This window comes from Hemiscyllium ocellatum, chromosome 10 (assembly GCF_020745735.1).
Source record: "Hemiscyllium ocellatum isolate sHemOce1 chromosome 10, sHemOce1.pat.X.cur, whole genome shotgun sequence".
NCBI classification, from domain to species: Eukaryota; Metazoa; Chordata; class Chondrichthyes; order Orectolobiformes; family Hemiscylliidae; genus Hemiscyllium; species Hemiscyllium ocellatum.
This window is the reverse complement of record NC_083410.1, coordinates 656,472-678,518: the sequence shown is the minus strand read 5'-3', so window position 1 is coordinate 678,518 and position 22,047 is coordinate 656,472. Positions and strand designations below refer to the sequence as shown.

The following is a 22,047-nucleotide window of genomic DNA, read 5'->3' as shown; positions in this document are numbered from 1 at the left end:
CCCCGTTCCTGTGACTGGACACTGATCATTACCACGTTCCTGTGACTGGACACTGATCATTACCCTGTTCCTGTGACTGGACACTGATCATTACCCTGTTCCTGTGACTGGACACTGATCATTACCCTGTTCCTGTGACTGGACACTGATCATTACCCTGTTCCTGTGACTGGACACTGATCATTACCCTGTTCCTGTCACTGGACACTGATCATTACCCTGTTCCTGTGACTGGACACTGATCATTACCCCGTTCCTGTGACTGGACACTGATCATTACCCCGTTCCTGTGACTGGACACTGATCATTACCCCGTTCCTGTGACTGTACCCTGATCATTAACCTGTTCCTGTGACTGGACACTGATCATTGCCCTGTTCCTGTGACTGGACACTGATCATTGCCCTGTTCCTGTGACTGGACACTGATCATTGCCCTGTTCCTGTGACTGGACACTGATCATTGCCCTGTTCCTGTGACTGGACACTGATCATTACCCTGTTCCTGTGACTGGACACTGATCATTACCCTGTTCCTGTGACTGGACCCTGATCATTAACCTGTTCCTGTGACTGGACCCTGATCATTACCCTGTTCCTGTGACTGGACACTGATCATTACCCTGTTCCTGTGACTGTACCCTGATCATTACCCTGTTCCTGTGACTGGACACTGATCATTACCCTGTTCCTGTGACTGGACACTGATCATTAACCTGTTCCTGTGACTGGACACTGATCATTACCCTGTTCCTGTGACTGGACACTGATCATTAACCTGTTCCTGTGACTGGACACTGATCATTACCCTGTTCCTGTGACTGGACACTGATCATTACCCTGTTCCTGTGACTGGACACTGATCATTAACCTGTTCCTGTGACTGGACACTGATCATTACCACGTTCCTGTGACTGGACACTGATCATTACCCCGTTCCTGTGACTGGACACTGATCATTACCACGTTCCTGTGACTGGACACTGATCATTACCCTGTTCCTGTGACTGGACACTGATCATTACCCTGTTCCTGTGACTGGACACTGATCATTACCCTGTTCCTGTGACTGGACACTGATCATTACCCTGTTCCTGTGACTGGACACTGATCATTAACCTGTTCCTGTGACTGGACACTGATCATTACCCTGTTCCTGTCACTGGACACTGATCATTACCCCGTTCCTGTGACTGGACACTGATCATTACCCCGTTCCTGTGACTGGACACTGATCATTACCCCGTTCCTGTGACTGGACACTGATCATTACCCCGTTCCTGTGACTGGACCCTGATCATTACCCCGTTCCTGTGACTGGACCCTGATCATTACCCCGTTCCTGTGACTGGACCCTGATCATTACCCTGTTCCTGTGACTGGACCCTGATCATTACCCTCTTCCTGTGACTGGACACTGATCATTACCCTGTTCCTGTGACTGGACACTGATCATTAGGAGGTAGGTGAGCACTTCGGGGACAGTGACCACAACTCGGTGACTTTTACTTTAGTGATGGAGAGGGATAATCGTGCGCCGCAGGGCAAGAGCTATAGCTGGGGGCAGGGAAATTATGATGCAGTGAGGCATGACTTAGGATGTGTGGATTGGAAAAACAGGCTTCAAGAGAAGAACACTAATGAGATGTGGGGAGTGTTCAAGGAGCAGCTACTGCGTGTCCTCGATAGGTATGTACCAGTCAGGCATGGTGTAAAGGGCCTTGTGAGGCAGCCGTGGTTTAGTAAGGAATTGGAGTCCCTTGTGAAAGGGAAGAAGGCGGCATATGTAAAGATGAGGCGTGAAGGTTCAGTAGGGGCGATTGAGAGTTATAAGGTAGCCAGGAAGGAGCTAAAGAGGGAGCTAAGAGAAGCGAGAAGGGGACATGAAAAGTCTTTAGCTGGTAGGATTAGGGAAAACCCAAAGGCTTTCTATAGGTATGTCAAGAATAAAAGGATGACTAGGGTAGGTATCGGTCCAGTCAAGGATAGTAGTGGGAAGTTGTGTGTGGAGGCGGAGGAGATTGGAGAGACATTAAATCAGTACTTTTCATCAGTATTCACTCAGGAACAGGACACTGTTGCTGATGTGAATATGGAATCACAAATAATTAGAATGGATGCCCTGGAAATATGCAGGGAAGAGGTTTTGGGAATATTGGAAAGGATGAATATAGATAAGTCTCCTGGGCCTGATGGCATTTACCCCAGGATCCTATGGGAAGCTAGGGAGGAGATAGCAGAGCCATTGGCCTGGATTTTTATGTCGTCGTTGTCAACGGGAATAGTACCAGAGGACTGGAGGATAGCGAATGTGGTCCCATTGTTCAAGAAAGGGAGTAGGGATAGCCCTAGTAACTATAGGCCAGTGAGTCTGACTTCAGTGGTGGGCAAAGTCTTAGAGAGAATGGTAAGGGATAAGATTTATGAACATCTGGGTAGGAATAACGTGATCAGGGATAGCCAGCATGGTTTTGTGAAGGGCAGGTCGTGCCTCACAAACCTTATTGAGTTCTTTGAGAAGGTGACCAAGGAAGTGGATGAGGGTAAAGCAGTAGATGTTGTGTATATGGATTTTAGTAAGGCGTTCGATAAGGTTCCCCATGGTAGGCTAATGCTAAAACTTCGGAGGTATGGCATTGAGGATACATTAGAGGTTTGGATTAGGAATTGGCTGGCTGGAAGGAGACAGAGGGTAGTAGTTGATGGATTATGTTCATCTTGGAGCGCAGTTACTAGCGGTGTACCACAAGGATCTGTTTTGGGACCATTGCTTTTTGTTATCTTTATAAATGATCTAGAGGAAGGACTTGAAAGCTGGGTAAGCAAGTTTGCGGATGACACAAAAGTCGGTGGAGTTGTGGATAGTGAGGAAGGAAGTGGTAGGTTACAGCGGGATATAGATAAGTTGCAGAGCTGGGCGGAAATGTGGCAAATGGAATTCAATGTAGCTAAGTGCGAAGTCGTTCACTTTGGTAGGAATAACAAGATGATGGATTACTGGGCTAATGGTAGGCTACTTGGTAGTGTGGATGAGCAGAGGGATCTTGGTGTCCATGTACACAGATCTCTGAAAGTTGCCACCCAGGTAAATAGTGCTGTGAGGAAGGCATATGGTGTACTGGGCTTTATTGGCAGAGGAATTGAGTTCCGGAGTCCTGAGGTCATGTTGCAGTTGTATAAGACTCTGGTGCGGCCTCATCTGGAGTATTGTGTGCAGTTTTGGTCGCCATACTATAGGAAGGATGTGGAAGCTTTAGAACGAGTGCAGAGGAGGTTTACCAGGATGTTGCCTGGAATGGTAGGAAAATCTTATGAGGAAAGGCTGAGGCACTTGGGGCTGTTCTCATTGGAGAAGAGAAGGTTTAGGGGAGATCTGATAGAAGTGTATAAGATGATTGGGGTTTAGATAGGGTAGATACTAAGAACCTTTTACCGCTAATGGAGTCAGGTATTACTAGGGGACATAGCTTTAAATTAAGGGGTGGTAGGTATAGGACAGATGTTAGGGGTAGATTCTTCACACAGCGGGTTGTGAGTTCATGGAATGCCCTGCCCGTATCAGTGGTGAACTCTTCTTCTTTATGGTCATTTAAGCGGGCATTGGATAGGCATTTGGAAGTTATTGGGCTAGTATAGGTTAGGTAGGATTCGGTCGGCGCAACATCGAGGGCCGAAGGGCCTGTACTGCGCTGTATCCTTCTATGTTCTATTACCCTGTTCCTGTGACTGGACACTGATCATTACCCTGTTCCTGTGACTGTACACTGATCATTACCCTGTTCCTGTGACTGGACACTGATCATTACCCTGTTCCTGTGACTGGACACTGATCATTACCCTGTTCCTGTGACTGGACACTGATCGTTACCCTGTTCCTGTGACTGGACACTGATCATTACCCTGTTCCTGTGACTGGACACTGATCATTACCCTGTTCCTGTGACTGGACTCTGATCATTACCCTGTTCCTGTGACTGGACTCTGATCATTATCCTGTTCCTGTGACTGGACACTGATCATTACCCTGTTCCTGTGACTGGACTCTGATCATTACCCTGTTCCTGTGACTGGACACTGATCATTATCCTGTTCCTGTGACTGGACACTGATCATTACCCTGTTCCTGTGACTGGACACTGATCATTACCCTGTTCCTGTGACTGGACACTGATCATTATCCTGTTCCTGTGACTGGACACTGATCATTATCCTGTTCATGTGACTGGACACTGATCATTACCCTGTTCCTGTGACTGGACACTGATCATTACCCTGTTCCTGTGACTGGACACTGATCATTACCACGTTCCTGTGACTGGACACTGATCATTACCACGTTCCTGTGACTGGACACGATCATTACCCTGTTCCTGTGACTGTACCCTGATCATTACCCTGTTCCTGTGACTGGACACTGATCATTACCCTGTTCCTGTGACTGGACACTGATCGTTACCCTGTTCCTGTGACTGGACTCTGATCATTACCCTGTTCCTGTGACTGGACTCTGATCATTATCCTGTTCCTGTGACTGGACACTGATCATTACCCTGTTCCTGTGACTGGACACTGATCATTACCCTGTTCCTGTGACTGGACACTGATCATTATCCTGTTCCTGTGACTGGACCCTGATCATTACCCTGTTCCTGTGACTGGACACTGATCATTACCACGTTCCTGTGACTGTACACTGATCATTACCACGTTCCTGTGACTGTACACTGATCATTACCCTGTTCCTGTGACTGGACACTGATCATTACCACGTTCCTGTGACTGTACACTGATCATTACCCGGTTCCTGTGACTGGACCCTGATCATTACCACGTTCCTGTGACTGTACACTGATCATTAACCTGTTCCTGTGACTGGACCCTGATCATTACCCTGTTCCTGTGACTGGACTCTGATCATTACCCTGTTCCTGTGACTGGACACTGATCATTATCCTGTTCCTGTGACTGGACACTGATCATTACCCTGTTCCTGTGACTGGACACTGATCATTACCCTGTTCCTGTGACTGGACACTGATCATTATCCTGTTCCTGTGACTGGACACTGATCATTATCCTGTTCCTGTGACTGGACACTGATCATTATCCTGTTCCTGTGACTGTACACTGATCATTACCACGTTCCTGTGACTGTACACTGATCATTACCCTGTTCCTGTGACTGGACACTGATCATTACCACGTTCCTGTGACTGTACACTGATCATTACCCGGTTCCTGTGACTGGACCCTGATCATTACCACGTTCCTGTGACTGTACCCTGATCATTAACCTGTTCCTGTGACTGGACACTGATCATTACCCTGTTCCTGTGACTGGACCCTGATCATTACCCTGTTCCTGTGACTGTACACTGATCATTACCCTGTTCCTGTGACTGGACACTGATCATTACCCTGTTCCTGTGACTGGACACTGATCATTACCCTGTTCCTGTGACTGGACACTGATCATTACCCTGTTCCTGTGACTGGACACTGATCATTACCCTGTTCCTGTGACTGGACACTGATCATTATCCTGTTCCTGTGACTGGACACTGATCATTATCCTGTTCCTGTGACTGGACACTGATCATTACCCTGTTCCTGTGACTGGACACTGATCATTATCCTGTTCCTGTGACTGTACACTGATCATTACCACGTTCCTGTGACTGTACACTGATCATTACCCTGTTCCTGTGACTGGACACTGATCATTACCACGTTCCTGTGACTGTACACTGATCATTACCCGGTTCCTGTGACTGGACCCTGATCATTACCACGTTCCTGTGACTGTACACTGATCATTAACCTGTTCCTGTGACTGGACCCTGATCATTACCCTGTTCCTGTGACTGGACCCTGATCATTACCCTGTTCCTGTGACTGGACACTGATCATTACCACGTTCCTGTGACTGGACACTGATCATTACCCTGTTCCTGTGACTGGACACTGATCATTATCCTGTTCCTGTGACTGGACACTGATCATTACCCTGTTCCTGTGACTGGACACTGATCATTATCCTGTTCCTGTGACTGGACCCTGATCATTACCCTGTTCCTGTGACTGTACACTGATCATTACCCTGTTCCTGTGACTGTACCCTGATCATTAACCTGTTCCTGTGACTGGACACTGATCATTACCCTGTTCCTGTGACTGGACCCTGATCATTGCCCTGTTCCTGTGACTGGACCCTGATCATTGCCCTGTTCCTGTGACTGGACACTGATCATTGCCCTGTTCCTGTGACTGGACACTGATCATTACCCTGTTCCTGTGACTGGACACTGATCATTACCCTGTTCCTGTGACTGGACCCTGATCATTAACCTGTTCCTGTGACTGGACCCTGATCATTACCCTGTTCCTGTGACTGGACACTGATCATTACCCTGTTCCTGTGACTGGACACTGATCATTAACCTGTTCCTGTGACTGGACACTGATCATTACCCTGTTCCTGTGACTGGACACTGATCATTACCCTGTTCCTGTGACTGGACACTGATCATTAACCTGTTCCTGTGACTGGACACTGATCATTACCCTGTTCCTGTGACTGGACGCTGATCATTACCCTGTTCCTGTGACTGGACGCTGATCATTACCACGTTCCTGTGACTGGACGCTGATCATTACCCCGTTCCTGTGACTGGACGCTGATCATTACCACGTTCCTGTGACTGGACACTGATCATTACCCTGTTCCTGTGACTGGACACTGATCATTACCCTGTTCCTGTGACTGGCCACTGATCATTATCCTGTTCCTGTGACTGGACACTGATCATTACCCTGTTCCTGTGACTGGACACTGATCATTACCCTGTTCCTGTGACTGGACACTGATCATTAACCTGTTCCTGTGACTGGACACTGATCATTACCCTGTTCCTGTGACTGTACACTGATCATTACCCTGTTCCTGTGACTGTACACTGATCATTACCACGTTCCTGTGACTGGACACGATCATTACCCTGTTCCTGTGACTGTACCCTGATCATTACCCTGTTCCTGTGACTGTACACTGATCATTACCCTGTTCCTGTGACTGGACACTGATCATTACCCTGTTCCTGTGACTGGACACTGATCATTACCCTGTTCCTGTGACTGGACACTGATCATTACCCTGTTCCTGTGACTGGACTCTGATCATTAACCTGTTCCTGTGACTGGACACTGATCATTACCCTGTTCCTGTGACTGGACCCTGATCATTACCCTGTTCCTGTGACTGTACACTGATCATTACCCTGTTCCTGTGACTGGACACTGATCATTACCACGTTCCTGTGACTGTACTCTGATCATTATCCTGTTCCTGTGACTGGACACTGATCATTACCCTGTTCCTGTGACTGGACACTGATCATTACCCTGTTCCTGTGACTGGACACTGATCATTACCCGGTTCCTGTGACTATACACTGATCATTACCCTGTTCCTGTGACTGTACACTGATCATTACCCTGTTCCTGTGACTGTACCCTGATCATTAACCTGTTCCTGTGACTGGACCCTGATCATTACCCGGTTCCTGTGACTGGACCCTGATCATTACCCTGTTCCTGTGACTGGACCCTGATCATTACCCTGTTCCTGTGACTGGACCCTGATCATTACCCTGTTCCTGTGACTGGACCCTGATCATTACCCTGTTCCTGTGACTGGACCCTGATCATTACCCTGTTCCTGTGACTGGACATTGATCATTACCCTGTTCCTGTGACTGGACACTGATCATTACCCGGTTCCTGTGACTATACACTGATCATTACCCTGTTCCTGTGACTGTACACTGATCATTACCCTGTTCCTGTGACTGGACCCTGATCATTAACCTGTTCCTGTGACTGGACCCTGATCATTACCCGGTTCCTGTGACTGGACCCTGATCATTACCCGGTTCCTGTGACTGGACCCTGATCATTACCCTGTTCCTGTGACTGGACCCTGATCATTACCCTGTTCCTGTGACTGGACCCTGATCATTACCCTGTTCCTGTGACTGGACCCTGATCATTACCCTGTTCCTGTGACTGGACACTGATCATTACCCTGTTCCTGTGACTGGACACTGATCATTACCACGTTCCTGTGACTGGACACTGATCATTACCCTGTTCCTGTGACTGGACACTGATCATTATCCTGTTCCTGTGACTGGACACTGATCATTATCCTGTTCCTGTGACTGGACCCTGATCATTACCCTGTTCCTGTGACTGGACCCTGATCATTACCCTGTTCCTGTGACTGGACACTGATCATTACCACGTTCCTGTGACTGTACACTGATCATTACCTTGTTTCTATAGTCTGATTGTTACCTTGTTGCTGTGATTTTACACTGACCATTGCCCAGTTGCTTTGACTGTACACTGATGATTACCTTGTTCCTGTGACTTTAGATTGATATTGTTGATCATTCCTTTGCCGTCGAGTGGATGAAAGATTTTGAAACTTTTCAGGATGCCCTGAACCAGGAGACGACTTTTGCCAGTAATCTGACCCGTTCCATGAGTCTTGTCCTGGATGAGTTCTACAGTCAGCTCCGGGTAAATTGCCTGCTAATTCGAGCACATCCTGAATCCTTCTCCGTTATACCCCCCTCGTCTCCAATTTTATTCTGTCTCACTTCATGTTAATTGGAAGTTATGCTCAGACTCTGTTTTCTCGTCATTCTCTAGAACTAACTTATCATAACTGTTGTGTTCGTGATCGCCATGAGCCGCGATGCAGACAGAAAAGAACAGAGAGCTGAAGGGCAGAGAGAATATGAGAACATCAGCCAAAAAAAGGAAACCCAAAGTCTGTCCCTAAATATAAATTGGTAGTTACGAGGGTGCTTGGCATCATTCCAGCCGGTAGAGAGTTTCACAAAGTTTCCCCGTGAGTTCAGGCCTCCATAATGTCACTCCTGTCTTCACATTGAGAATACCATCTGTTGTATTATGTGGCACTGTCACTGTGCTAAATGGGACAGATTACAAACAGATCTTGCAACTCAAATCTGGGTATCCATTTGTGCTATGGGACGTCAAAAGCAGCAGAATTGTACACTAGTTAATCTATAACCTTATAACCCAGAATATCCCCTAGTCAACCATTACTGTCAGGCCAGGAGATTGACCCTGGTGCAATGGAGGGTGCAGGAGGAGCAACACCAGGTGTACCTGAAGATGAGGTGCCAACATGGCGAAGCCACCAAACAGGACAGTCTGAGCTAAACAGCATAAGTAGCAAGTGATAGAGCCAAGAGAATCCAAAACAATGGTAACTCCTTGGTCAGAAACTCAGCTGGACTCACCACATAAACTCTGGCTCCAAGAACAGGTCAGACACTAGGGATACTGCAGGGAGTAACTCACCTCTTCACTCGCCAAAGCCTGTCCACCAGCTACAAGGCGCAAGTCAGGAGTGTGATGGAATACTCCCAACTTGTCTAGATGGGGGCAGCTCCAACAACACTCAAGAAGCTTGACACCATCCAGGATGAAGCAGTCTGCACCAAATCACACACACCCACTCTCTCCCTCACTGACGCGCAGTAACAGCAGCAGTGTGTACTGTCTACAAGACGCACTGCAGAAACTCACCAAACATCTTTAGCACCTTCCAAACCCACAACTGCTTCGATCTGGAAGGACAGGATAGCAGATACATGGGAACACCACCACATGCAAGCTCCCCTCCAAGCCACTCACCATCCTGACTTGGAAATATTTTGCCTTTCCTGTCTCTGAGCCAAAATCTTGGAGTTTCCTCCCTCATTGCATTGTGGGTAAACCCCACAGCAGGTGGACTGCAGGGGTTCAAAAGACAGCTCACCCCCAAATTCTCAAGGACAACTAGAGACAGGTCATCAGTGCTGGCCAGGCACCCCGTCCATCACTTACTGATGTTCAAACTTTGACTAATAGGATGCGAATTAGATGGATTGAATTTGTTCAGCTTTTTGTACAGAACATAAATGGGCAGTTTTTCATATTGCCAGGTAAATGCCGTTCCTAAAGATACAGTGAAGCAGCTTTATTAGATGTGGCTAGTTCTGAAGCACAAATCGTTTGTATTATTACCTGATGACTTTTGGGATCCACAGGCTTTTCAGTACCCAGTGCCTTCAACTTTTTTTTTGATATTATGCAGTGCGTATTGCGTTGGCTGGAAACTGGTATCTGTGATACTGGGAAGCAAAATAGGTCACTCACTGCGTAGTTCTGGTTAAAGCTGGATGGAAATGCTTCAGTTTTGCCTTTTGTATTGTGCAGGGCTGCACCATCACTAAGGATGGGATGATCATGGAGTTTACTCTTCCAGTAGGTCACCGAATTATTTACCATCAATCAGGGTTAGGTAGGTAGGTAAGGACTAGGAACAGGAAAAGGCAGTTCAACACCTTGAGCATGCTCCACCATGAAATGCAACTGCCATAACTAGATGTGACTGGTCTTTGATCTGATCCATTGTTCTGGGATTATTTCCCGCTTTCTGTCACTTCCTGCCTTTACTGTTTAGCCTGTGTAGCGGTTTGTTTTGTAGCTTCACTATGTTGGCCTTGCGTGTTTAGAGTCTATGCCCCACCTTCTGCACTTGTTGAAGATGCTGACTTGATCATGGTAATGTGAGGAATATGTCAAACCATGAAGTTACAGATTGTAGTGAAACAGACCTGCTGCTGCTGCCCAGCTCCCACTGCAGCTCCAAGCAACGTGTCTTTTCATAACTAATAGTTACAGGCTGCCTTTTGAAAATGCCCCCCACTGCCCCATTTCCAATTCTTTGACTTCTATTAGTTAGCCCATTCTCAATCTATTGTATAGGAGAAAGTGAGGACTGCAAATGATGGAGGTCAGAGTCAAAAAGCATGGCGCTGGAAAAGCACAGCTGGTCAGGCAGCATCCGAGGAGCAGGAGAGTCTTCACGTTCCTGATGAAGAGCTTATGCTTGAAATGTTGACTCTCCTGCTCCTCGGATGCTGCCTGACTGGATGGCTTTTCCAGCATTGCACCTTTTTGGTGTAATCTATTGTGTGCTGAGGAAGGGTCAGTCAACCTGAAAGGCTAACTCTGATTTCTCTCCTGACCTGCTGAGCTTTTACAGCAATTTTTGTTTTTCTTCCTCAATCTATTCTAATGCACTATGCCAACACCATGGGTTCTTATCTCATTAAGTCACCTTATTTGCAGTATCTTATCAAACATCTTTGGAAAACTAAATGTATTACATTGACTGAAACCCTTTATCTCTCCTTGATACCTCAGGAATCTGTAATAAATTTGTCGGGCATTATTGCCTTTCTTAAACCTTTGCTGACGCTGCCTGAATTTATTATGGGTTTCCAAATGTTGTGCTTTTGCTTCCTTTGCAATTAACATTTACATTTCCCCGCAACAGATGTGGAGGTTTTGTAGAGAATACAGGAACAGTTTACCAGGATGTTGCCAGGTTTGAAGGGTATTGGTGATAAGGAGAGATTGGACAAACTTGGTTTGCTTTCACTTGAAAGTTGAAGGATGAGAAACAATGTGATAAAAGCTTACAAAACTGAGAGAAGCGCGGATAGAGTGGATAGTCAAAGTCTTTTCTCCAGGGTAGAAATATCAACTCAGGAGACATCAGGTTGGGGTAAAAGGAAATAGGTTTTACACAGAGGGTGTTCAGTGCCTGGAATGTGCTGATTGGAGAGATGGAGGCAGATCCAGGAACAACATCTAAGGCATCTTGACAGATACATGAGTTGACAGGGAAAATGGAGTGTGGAGAGGGAAAATGTTTTTAAGTTCAGAAAAGCATCGTATCTCTCTGCAGTTTTGGTGGGCCCAAGGGCCTGGTCTGTGCTGTACTGTTCTTTGTGCTAAATTAAATTGCCTATCATTACCTGTTTTTTGTCTCTTTTTAAATAAAGATATAACATTAGCAGTTTTCCAATCTTCTGTTAATTACTGGAGCAAGAAACTGGGTGAGTTACAATTGGGGATGTGCTGGCTGAAGGAGATTTTGTGGCTGCACCCCGTGAGGTGAGGTATAGGGATCGCAGTGGATGCTGTGTCATTGATTTTGTTCCTAGGTGGGGTTTTAGGCAGATAGTTGGATCTTGGAAATGAGATGACGTAGGGAGTGGGCAGCAATGTGGAGTTGAAGCCCGTGATCAGTCGTGTTTATGGTGAATGGCAGGTTAGGTCTGTCGGGCTGTGTATAGCCTACTCTTCCCACCTCTCGTGTACTTGAGAGTTGCACTAATTGCAAAGCACACTCAAGGAGCTAGAATAGTCATGGTGGGCCAAATGGCCATCATGTAGTCTGCTACATTCTATTGATAATGAGCAGTATTGAAGTAAAGAGAGGAGACATGATACAATTCTCTGCTGTGCTGACAATTTCATTGGGGTGGGATCAGACTCTGCATTAAACCCCTCTCTCCCCTCTTTGTTGAATATTGTGTTGGTATGTGGTTACACCAGAACATGGGATGTTGGTGGAGGTACAGGCAGACCAGGGTGACTGACATTTGGCCTCTTGGCTGTTCTCTAACTCTTGTTGTTTCTGTCAGGTGGTTGGCGTATCAGCAGTGGATGGCACTGGGATGGATGGCTTTCTCCAGCAGGTCGCTGGTGCTGCGGCTGAGTATGAAACGTGAGCATACAAAGAGATGATATTTGGTTGGGTGTTGATGAGATTGAGAAGAAGCAGTAACCTTATTCATGGGGATGGGGGTCCTAAACCCAGATGCAAAGTTGGGCCTGGGTATCTGGGTGTCTCAGCCTGGAAAACCTTCAGCTGAGGGTGTATCCCTGGAGCTGCCACTGACCTGGGTTACAAGGACTGTCTTTATGTGATGGTTAATGGGGAAATGATGCTATGACTTAGGATCAAGAGGGTGTCTGTGCATGAGAGATGTACAGGGGGTTGTTTGTGTGTGTGTACGCACTGAGGGGAGACTCTGATTTAATGCTGTTAGGTGACGGATTGTGATACTAGTTATTTAAACTCTGTTCATCTCCCCACAGTGAATATCGACCACATTATGAGAGACTGCGACAGGATCTGGTGAGTGCATTGTTAGACAGAGAGAACAGGACCTTCAGTGTGGCCCCTTGCTCAGCCTGTTTAATCCGTGTTGTTCTGCTGTGTTCCAGGCTGAGGCAGAGGTGAAGAAGAAAGAGGAGCAGCTGGAGCAGTTACGGAGGGACATGGGGGATGTTGCTGTGGATTCCAGCCATGTTCATGCTAATGGTAGGTGGGACTAGGAAACAAAGAGGATGTTGTGGTCAGTCATGATGATATGAATGCTCCTGGAGGGATTGTACATCAAAGGAAATACACTGGTGATTTAAAGAGTCATTTTGATAGCACAGTAGGCACATAAAAACAGGTTCCCCTGTATTGACTGGGACATGCTTAGTTGTTGTGGTTCTGTTCGCTGAGCTGGGAATTTGTGTTGCAGACGTTTTGTCCCCTGTCTAGGTGACATCCTCAGTGCTTGGGAGCCTCCTGTGAAGCGCTTCTGTGATGTTTCCTCCGGCATTTATAATGATTTGTATCTGCTGCTTCTGGTTGTCAGTTACAGCTGTCCGCTGCAGTGGCCGGTATATTGGGTCCAGGTCGATGTGTTTGTTGATAGAATCTGTGGATGAGTGCCGTGCCTCTAGGAATTCCCTGGCTGTTCTGTTTGGCTTGTCCTATAATAGTAGTGTTGTCCCAGTCGAATTCATGTTGCTTGTCATCTGAGTGTGTGGCTACTAAGGATAGCTGGTCGTGTCGTTTCGTGGCTAGTTGGTGTTCGTGGATGCAGATCATTAGCTGTCTTCCTGTTTGTCCTGTGTAGTGTTTTGTGCAGTCCTTGCATGGGATTTTGTACACTACGTTGGTTTTGCTCATGCTGGGTATCGGGTCCTTTGTCCTGGTGAGTTGTTGTCTGAGAGTGGCTGTTGGTTTGTGTGCTGTTATGAGTCCTAGTGGTCGCAGTAGTCTGGCTCCCAAGCACTGTGGTTGTCACATCGACAGGGGACAAAACATCTGCAACACAAATTCCCAGCTCGGCGAACAGAACCACAACAACGAGCACCTGAGCTACAAATCTTCTCCCAAACTTTGAACACCTACGGACGAGAGACGCTAAGCCAAGCCAGGAAATGGGAATCCTGTGCCAACTGCCTAAGCCCCACAAACGAACAACTCCGGTTCCTACATGAATGCCGAAAGAATTGAATCCTTCCACCATGTGTCAGATACAGACCACCAGTCAACAACCCACAAGCCAGGGACACAGCCAGACAGAACGGATTCAGGATGATCCAGGTAATGATTACAGATGCTCACGACAGACTTCACAAATACAGACAAGAAATTACGCGCCAAAAATCGTTAATTTCAAAAGCCACCAATCAGGAATGGACCTGGCCCATAGAACAGGCTGTCACCATAAGACAGAACAGGACCACACACCGCAAAAAAACAGCACTAAAAGAAAAAATGGCCAAACTAACACACAACAAAGGACACCGCAACACACACCTGGGTTAGAAACCTCTCCCACAGACAGCTCACAGACAGGGAAAGAACAATACTGGCCAAGGGACTCAACTACAACCACAGGGACGCCCAGACAGCAGACTTCCTAGCAGCACTAGAATGCACACTCAGGAACAATGGACTGACAGAAGAGACACAACAAACAGTGAGACAAAGTATTGTACCCCTGATAACAAGGAAAAGACACAAACACAACCTCAACACCAAGGAGGGGGAAGCACTAAAATCACTAAGAAACGATAAGAACATAATCATACTACCAGCAGACAAAGGCAGAATGATGGTCATCCTGGACAAAGCAGAGTACATCCAAAACGCGCAACAACTACTTGCAGATACCAACACCTACCAAAAGAGGGAGTCTGACCCCACCCCACAGCTCACCAATAGGATAAACAACACACTGAGGAATCTACAAAAAAACGGACAGATAACCAGGTTTGACCTACAAAGAATGAAACCTGAAAGCAACAACACCCCCAGATTCTATGGACTACCTAAAGTACACAAACCAGACATCCCACTCAGACCCATAGTATCACTACCAGGGACACCATCACACAAACTGGCTAAAGAACTACAGCAGAAACTGAAACACCTGATCAGCGGATCCAGACACTCTATACAGTCAACACAGGAATTATTGGACATCATCAGAAATATACACCTAGACAAGGAAGAAACTATAGTCTCATTCGATGTAACGGAACTGTTCACCTCTATCGACAAAACCCTAGCCAGAGAAACAATATCCAACCTGCTGGACATACAGAACAGACAACAAGACGGGAAACTTATCAACAAAGACGGCATACTTAAACTACTGGACCTGTGCCTCACAACACACTTCACATTCAACAACCAAATATACAAACAAATCAACGGAACACCCATGGGCTCACCCATCTCTGGACTCATAGCAGAAGCGGTAATGCAAAGATTGGAACAAACAGTCTTATCGCAAATACAACCCAAACTCTGGGTCAGATATGTGGATGACACCTTTGTAATCATTAAAAACACAGAAATAGAGAACACACACCTGATCATCAACACCACACTCACAGGAATCTGATTCACGAGAGAGAAAGAAAATGACAACCAGCTCCCATTCCTAGATGTGATGGTACAGAGAACACCAAACGGAGAATACACCAGAAAGGTATGCAAAAAAGCCACACACACAGACCAACTCCTGAACTATGAAAGCAACCACTCCAACACACACAAACAAAGTTGCATCAGGACACTTTTCAAAAGGGCCACAATACACTGCAGTACACCAGAACTGCACAAAGAGGAAGAAGAACACCTTTACAAAGTATTCACTAAAAACGGATACCCATGCAATTTCATCAACAGATGCCTAAGGGAAAGACAACGGAACGAGGACATGCCACAACCCAAAGGACTAGCCACACTACCACACATCAGGAGCATTTCCGAACTGACAGTCAGACTGCTGCGACCACTAGGACTCATAACAGCACACAAACCAACAGCCACTCTCAGACAACAACTCACCAGGACGAAGGACCCGATACCCAGCATGAGCAAAACCAACGTTGTGTACAAATTCCTATGCAAGGACTGCACAAAACACTACACAGGACAAACAGGAAGACCGCTAACGATCCGCATCCATGAACACCAACTAGCCACGAAACGACACGACCAGCTATCCTTAGTAGCCACACATGCAGATGACAAGCAACATGAATTCGACTGGGACAACACTACTATTATAGGACAAGCCAAACAGAGAACAGCCAGGGAATTCCTGGAGGCATGGCACTCATCCACAGATTTAATCAACAAACACATTGACCTGGACCCAATATACCGGCCACTGCAGCGGACAGCAACTGACAACCGGAAGCGGCAGAGACAAGCCACTACAAATGCCGGAGGAAAGATCACAGAAGCGCTTCACAGGAGGCTCCCAAGCACTGAGGATGTCACCTAGACAGGGGACAGAACATCTGCAACACAAACTCCCAGCTTGGCGAACAGAACCACGACAACGAGCACCCGAGCTACAAATCTTCTGACAAAGTTTGAACATGCTTAGTGCTTGTGGCTTGGGTGGGGGTGTAATTGTTCCAGGACGATGTTTTGAAACAATACATAAATAGTCCAAATAGGGAAGGGGCCATTCTAGGCCTGGTATTGGGGAATAAGCCCGGTCACATGATTGAAGTTCCAGTGGGGGAGCATTTTGGGAACAATGACCAGGATTTTGTCAGTTTAAAGTTACTTATGGAGAAGGATAAGAGGAGCCCTCGGGTGAAAATACTAAACCAGGGAGAAGGCTAACTGTGCCAGGCAGGAACTGGGGAATGTAGCTGGGCACACCTGCTTGAGAGTGTATCCCCTTCTGGCATGTGGGAAGTTTGTAAAGGCTAGCTGATTAGTGTTCAGGACCGGCATGTTCCTGCGAAGATGAAGAATAAGGATGGCCAGATTCAGAAACCTTGGATGACAATTCTCAGCTTAGTCGAAAAGGAAAAGGAAGCATTTGAAAGCTTTTGGAAACTGAAGATAGATAGACCCCTCAAAGAATACAAAGAAAGCAGGAAAGACTTAAAAGAAAAGTTAGGAGGGCTGGAAACGTGCTAGGAGGGCTAAAGGGGGCCACGAAACATCCTTGGCAAGCAGGATTAAGGGAAACTGCAGGCCTGTGAGCCTTATGTCAGGAAGAGGGAAATTATTGGAGAAGATTCTTAGGGATAGGATTTCCTCACATTTGGAAATCTTTAATAGCAATAGGCAGCATGGCTTTATGTGGGGAAGGTTGTGCCTCACAAACTTGACTGAGTCTTTTGAGGAAGTGACAAAGATGATTGAGGGCAGGGTGGTGGATGTTGTCTACATGGACTTTAGCAATGCCTTTGACAAGATCCCTCATGGCAGGTTAATACAGAAGGGGAAGTCACGTGGGATTAGCAGTGAGCTGGTAAGATGGTTCCGGAACTGCCTTGGCCATGGAAGATAAAGAGGAATGCTGGAAGAGTTTTACTGACTGGAGGTCTGTAACCAGTGGTGTCCTGCAGGGGTCAGTGCTGGGAACCCTGTTGTTTGTGATATATATGAATGATTTGGAGAAGAATCTAGCTGGTCTGATTAGTAAGTTTGCAGACAACACAAAGATTGAGGCAGCTGCAGGTAGAGAGGAGGATTGCCAAAGGATTTAGCAGGAAACAGAGAGGCTGGAAACTTGGGCAAAGAAATGACAGATCGAATTCAATCTGAACAAATGCGAGATGATTTATTTTGGAAGATCTAATGCAGTAACTGGCTGTAATGCCCTTACAGGCATTAATATACAGAGGGACCTGGGTATAGGGGTCCACAGTTCCTGAAAGTGGCAGCACAAGTGGATAAGGTGTAAGGTGGTCAAGATAATGTATAGCCTTCAAGAAGGATGTGGGGGCTACAGGGTACAGGAATGGTTGAGAACATAGAACATAGAAAAATACAGCACAAGAACGGGCCCCTCAGCCCACAGTGTTGTGCCGAACATGATGCCACATGAAACAAATCCCTTCTGCCTGCCCTTTGTACATACCCCTCCAGGCCTTACAATTTCACACACTTAACTAAAAGTTTCTTAGATGCCCTGATTGGTTCTGCCTCCACCAACGTCCCTGGCTGTGTGTTACAGATTCTTATCACACTCTGCATTTTTAAAAAAAAACTTGCCCCTCACATCTCCTTTGAACTTTCCCATCTCACCTTAACTACATGTCCCTTAGTTTTAGATATTTCAACTCTGGGAGAACGATTCTGACCGGCAACCCTATCTATGCATCTCATAATATTATAGGCTTCCATCCAGTCTCCTCTCAGTCTCCACTGCTCCAGAAAAAACAACCCGAGTTTTTCTATCCTCTCCTTACAGCTGAAACCCGCTGATCCAGGCAGCATTCCCTTCTGCATCCTCTCCAAAGCCACCACATCCTTCCTGTAAAGTGGAGATCAAATTTGAGCGTAATACTCAGTGTGGCTTAACCAGTCTTACAATCCCCCACCAATAAGGCAAGTATGCCTTTTTAACCACGTAGCTACTTGTATGGCCAGGATGTTGCCTGGTTTGGTGGGCATTAGCTATGAAGTGAGATTGGGCAAACTGGGTTGGTTTTCACATGTACGTTAGAGGCTGAGGAGGGATCTGATAGAAGTTAACAAAATAACGAGAGCATGGATAAAATGGACAGTGGGAGTTTTCCCCAGGGTAGAAATAACAGTTCCAAATGGATGTAGGTTTAGATAAAAGGGAGTAGATTTAACAGCGATGTGAGAGGTAAGATTTTTACACCGAAGGTGGTAAGTGCCTCGAATACACTGCCAGAGGAGGAGGTGGAAGTAGGTATGAGCGTTACATTCCAGAGGCATTTTGACGGATACACGAAAAGGCAGGGAATAAAGGGAGACCGACTGTGTGGAGGGGTAACAGGATACAGACTGTATGGAGGGATAAAGGGGAGTCAGACTGCGTACAGGGGTGAAGGGAGACAGACTGCGTACAGGGGTGAAGGGAGACAGACTGCGTACAGGGGTCAAGGGAGACAGACTGCGTACAGGGGTGAAGGGAGACAGACTGCGTACAGGGGTGAAGGGAGACAGACTGCGTACAGGGGTGAAGGGAGACAGACTGCGTACAGGGGTGAAGGGAGACAGACTGCGTACAGGGGTCAAGGGAGTCAGACTGCGTACAGGGGTCAAGGGAGACAGACTGCGTACAGGGGTCAAGGGAGACAGACTGCGTACAGGGGTCAAGGGAGTCAGACTGCGTACAGGGGTGAAGGGAGACAGACTGCGTACAGGGGTGAAGGGGAGTCAGACTGCGTACAGGGGTCAAGGGAGTCAGACTGCGTACAGGGGTCAAGGGAGTCAGACTGCGTACAGGGGTCAAGGGAGTCAGACTGCGTACAGGGGTGAAGGGAGACAGACTGCGTACAGGGGTGAAGGGAGACAGACTGCGTACAGGGGTGAAGGGAGACAGACTGCGTACAGGGGTGAAGGGAGACAGACTGCGTACAGGGGTGAAGGGAGACAGACTGCGTACAGGGGTCAAGGGAGTCAGACTGCGTACAGGGGTCAAGGGAGACAGACTGCGTACAGGGGTCAAGGGAGTCAGACTGCGTACAGGGGTCAAGGGAGACAGACTGCGTACAGGGGTCAAGGGAGACAGACTGCGTACAGGGGTAAAGGGAGACAGGCTGCGTCCAGGGGTCACGGGAGACAGGCTGCGTGGAGGCCAAAGTATTTGTTTAGAACGGTGTAATGTGTCGGTGCGGGCTGAGGGGCCTGTTCCTGTGCTGGTTGGTTGTAATCCCGGTTGGAGGCAATCAACATTGGAGTTTTGGGAAAGGTGGGCTTATATTTTGGAAGATAACTGGCATTTTCTCTGGAATAGTGAGCGTTTTAACAGCAAAGACCAGAATGCAGATATGCTTTGTGATCCAGACAGATCTTCTGATGAATTGTTAACCTGGTTATCTGCCACATAGGTACATTAGAGTCTCAGATTCTGTTGTCTCGTCCTAATGAGAGGACAGCCCTGTGGGTCCCTTACCTGTGTACATTCAAGTCTGCATCGTTTTGATGTAACGGATTGGAATTCTGAAAGGACTAGATAACAGAACTGTGCTTTGGCTGAGATTGAGGGCATTAAAAATGGCGAATGAAGTATGGTTTAGCAAGACGGGAGCAGTAGCAAAGGGATTAAGGCAAAGACAGCAGCAGTTATGAGCAGAATGGAGATGTTTTCTGATCAGCTTGTTCAGACGTGGCACCTCTCGTGTAGATGGGACTTCAAACCTGACCTTCTACCTCACAGGTAGGGACCCTAACACTGCCTGAAAAGCCCTTAAACTACCTTCTAATGTGTTATTTTCCTTTAGGGTCAAACAGAAACAAAGTAGATTTGAAAGGAGGTTGGCTGGTGTGGAGTGCAAATGATATAATGAAATGATCTCATGGTCACATCAGTGAAGGGGAGGGGCAAGGCCTTGAGGTGCCATGACAAAGTGATGGGCCGGGTATAAATTGGGGAGCTCACCGAGCGGGCCGTGAACTCCAAGAAAAGCACGAGGTGTTGAAAAGCAGCATAGGTCTCTGTCAATGCTGTATCTGCCCCTGTCGCTCACCAGTCAGACCTACATCTCTCACCCGGCCTCTGCCACTCAATCTCCCTTCTTGCCATGTTACTTTGGTTCCATCTCAGTCCTCCCCACCCACTCACCCTCTTGCTCATGTTCTCTCTTTAGCCCTTATTCCCCCTCTCTGTATCTCTCTCTGTGTGTCTCTTTCACGCGCACTCCCCACCTGTTGCTTTTTCAGCTGCTGTCTTTGTCTCTGAATGTTTCTGGTGGGTGAGTTGGTATTAGTATCATGCTGAGGTGTTCAGGCAGCTGTTTCAGGGAGGGCAAGTAAGATTGAGGTGTGGACCAATTCCTGATTGTGCTCTTTATTCCTTTGTTCCTAGTGGCTGACCAGCGTGATGTGGAGGCAGGACCGTCAGCCCTCATCCTGACCCGAGGCATCCTTGATGAGGAGGACGAGGAAGTGGATTCAGACACTGATGACTTGGATCATCAAAGTAAGATTTACAATCCAAGAGGAGTTATCAAGCATGTGATTGATGTGGTGGCATGATGGGGAGGAAGGGGGGAGATGGGAGCTGTTGGGTGGTCTGTGGTGGACAGGCATTACCGGAGAGTTGTTGGGTTCCGAACCTGTCTCGGTATCGTCCTGTGTTCGTTATGAGGTCAGTGACTGTCTTCTTTTGGTGAACAGAAGCAGAGGAACAAAGCGAAGAACCTGCCTTCCAAAGATACCTGGAGCAGAGAAAGCGCAAGAGTTCCTCCACCACCACCACCGCCGCCAATAAATGAGAGGAGGTGAATGATTGGAACAGGATGCCAGGCCAGGAAGTCACCCTGACTGAATATGACCACCCACCTGTGCCTCTGATGTTACCCTTGTGCTCACCAGTGGGGTCCTGCCGTTTCTAGCTCTGAATCCTGTTGGAGCTGCTCACTCTGAACAGCACTCTGTTCCTTGAGCTGTCTATGTCGAGCTGTCTCTAGACTCAGTGCAGATATTGATTTAATCAATCTGTTTCCTGCCCCCTCCCTCAAACTGGGCGCTATCACCAACTTCCACTGACATTTGTGAACTTAGACAAGAGAGAAGTCAAATCATGGATTTTGGAATATTTATTTAAGAAATAAAGTTTTATTTCAGTAATGACACAGGAATTTCCATTCTGTGTCCATGGCTGGAGGGTCAGCAGAGACCTGTTTCTCGGTGGTGAGATAGCTCGCGCAGTGTCGTGTGTTACTGCTGGAATCAGCAGGAATGGAAAGGATGGTAAGAGAGAGAGACACTTCATTTCAATACTTTCAGGCTGCGCTGTGTTAAACGCTGGGTGAGGGAATGGATCTACTCATCATGTTGTTAGGGAGGACGTTTCATGATTTT

At 47.1% G+C, this 22,047-nt stretch overlaps 1 protein-coding gene across 1 annotated transcript in view; it reads left to right on the top strand.

The window, feature by feature from the left end:
• The window catches only part of gpn1 (GPN-loop GTPase 1), a 74,819-nt gene extending 53,003 nt beyond the window's left edge, over positions 1 to 21,816 (top strand). Inside the window, exons 9-14 of the mRNA XM_060830713.1 lie at positions 8,436 to 8,582; positions 12,578 to 12,660; positions 13,035 to 13,074; positions 13,164 to 13,260; positions 21,050 to 21,163; positions 21,361 to 21,816. Coding sequence (XP_060686696.1) covers positions 8,436 to 8,582; positions 12,578 to 12,660; positions 13,035 to 13,074; positions 13,164 to 13,260; positions 21,050 to 21,163; positions 21,361 to 21,458 — 579 coding nt within the window. The 3' untranslated portion in view covers positions 21,459 to 21,816. The remainder of the gene's footprint in view (positions 1 to 8,435; positions 8,583 to 12,577; positions 12,661 to 13,034; positions 13,075 to 13,163; positions 13,261 to 21,049; positions 21,164 to 21,360) is intronic.
• The last annotated feature ends 231 nt before the right edge of the window (positions 21,817 to 22,047 follow it).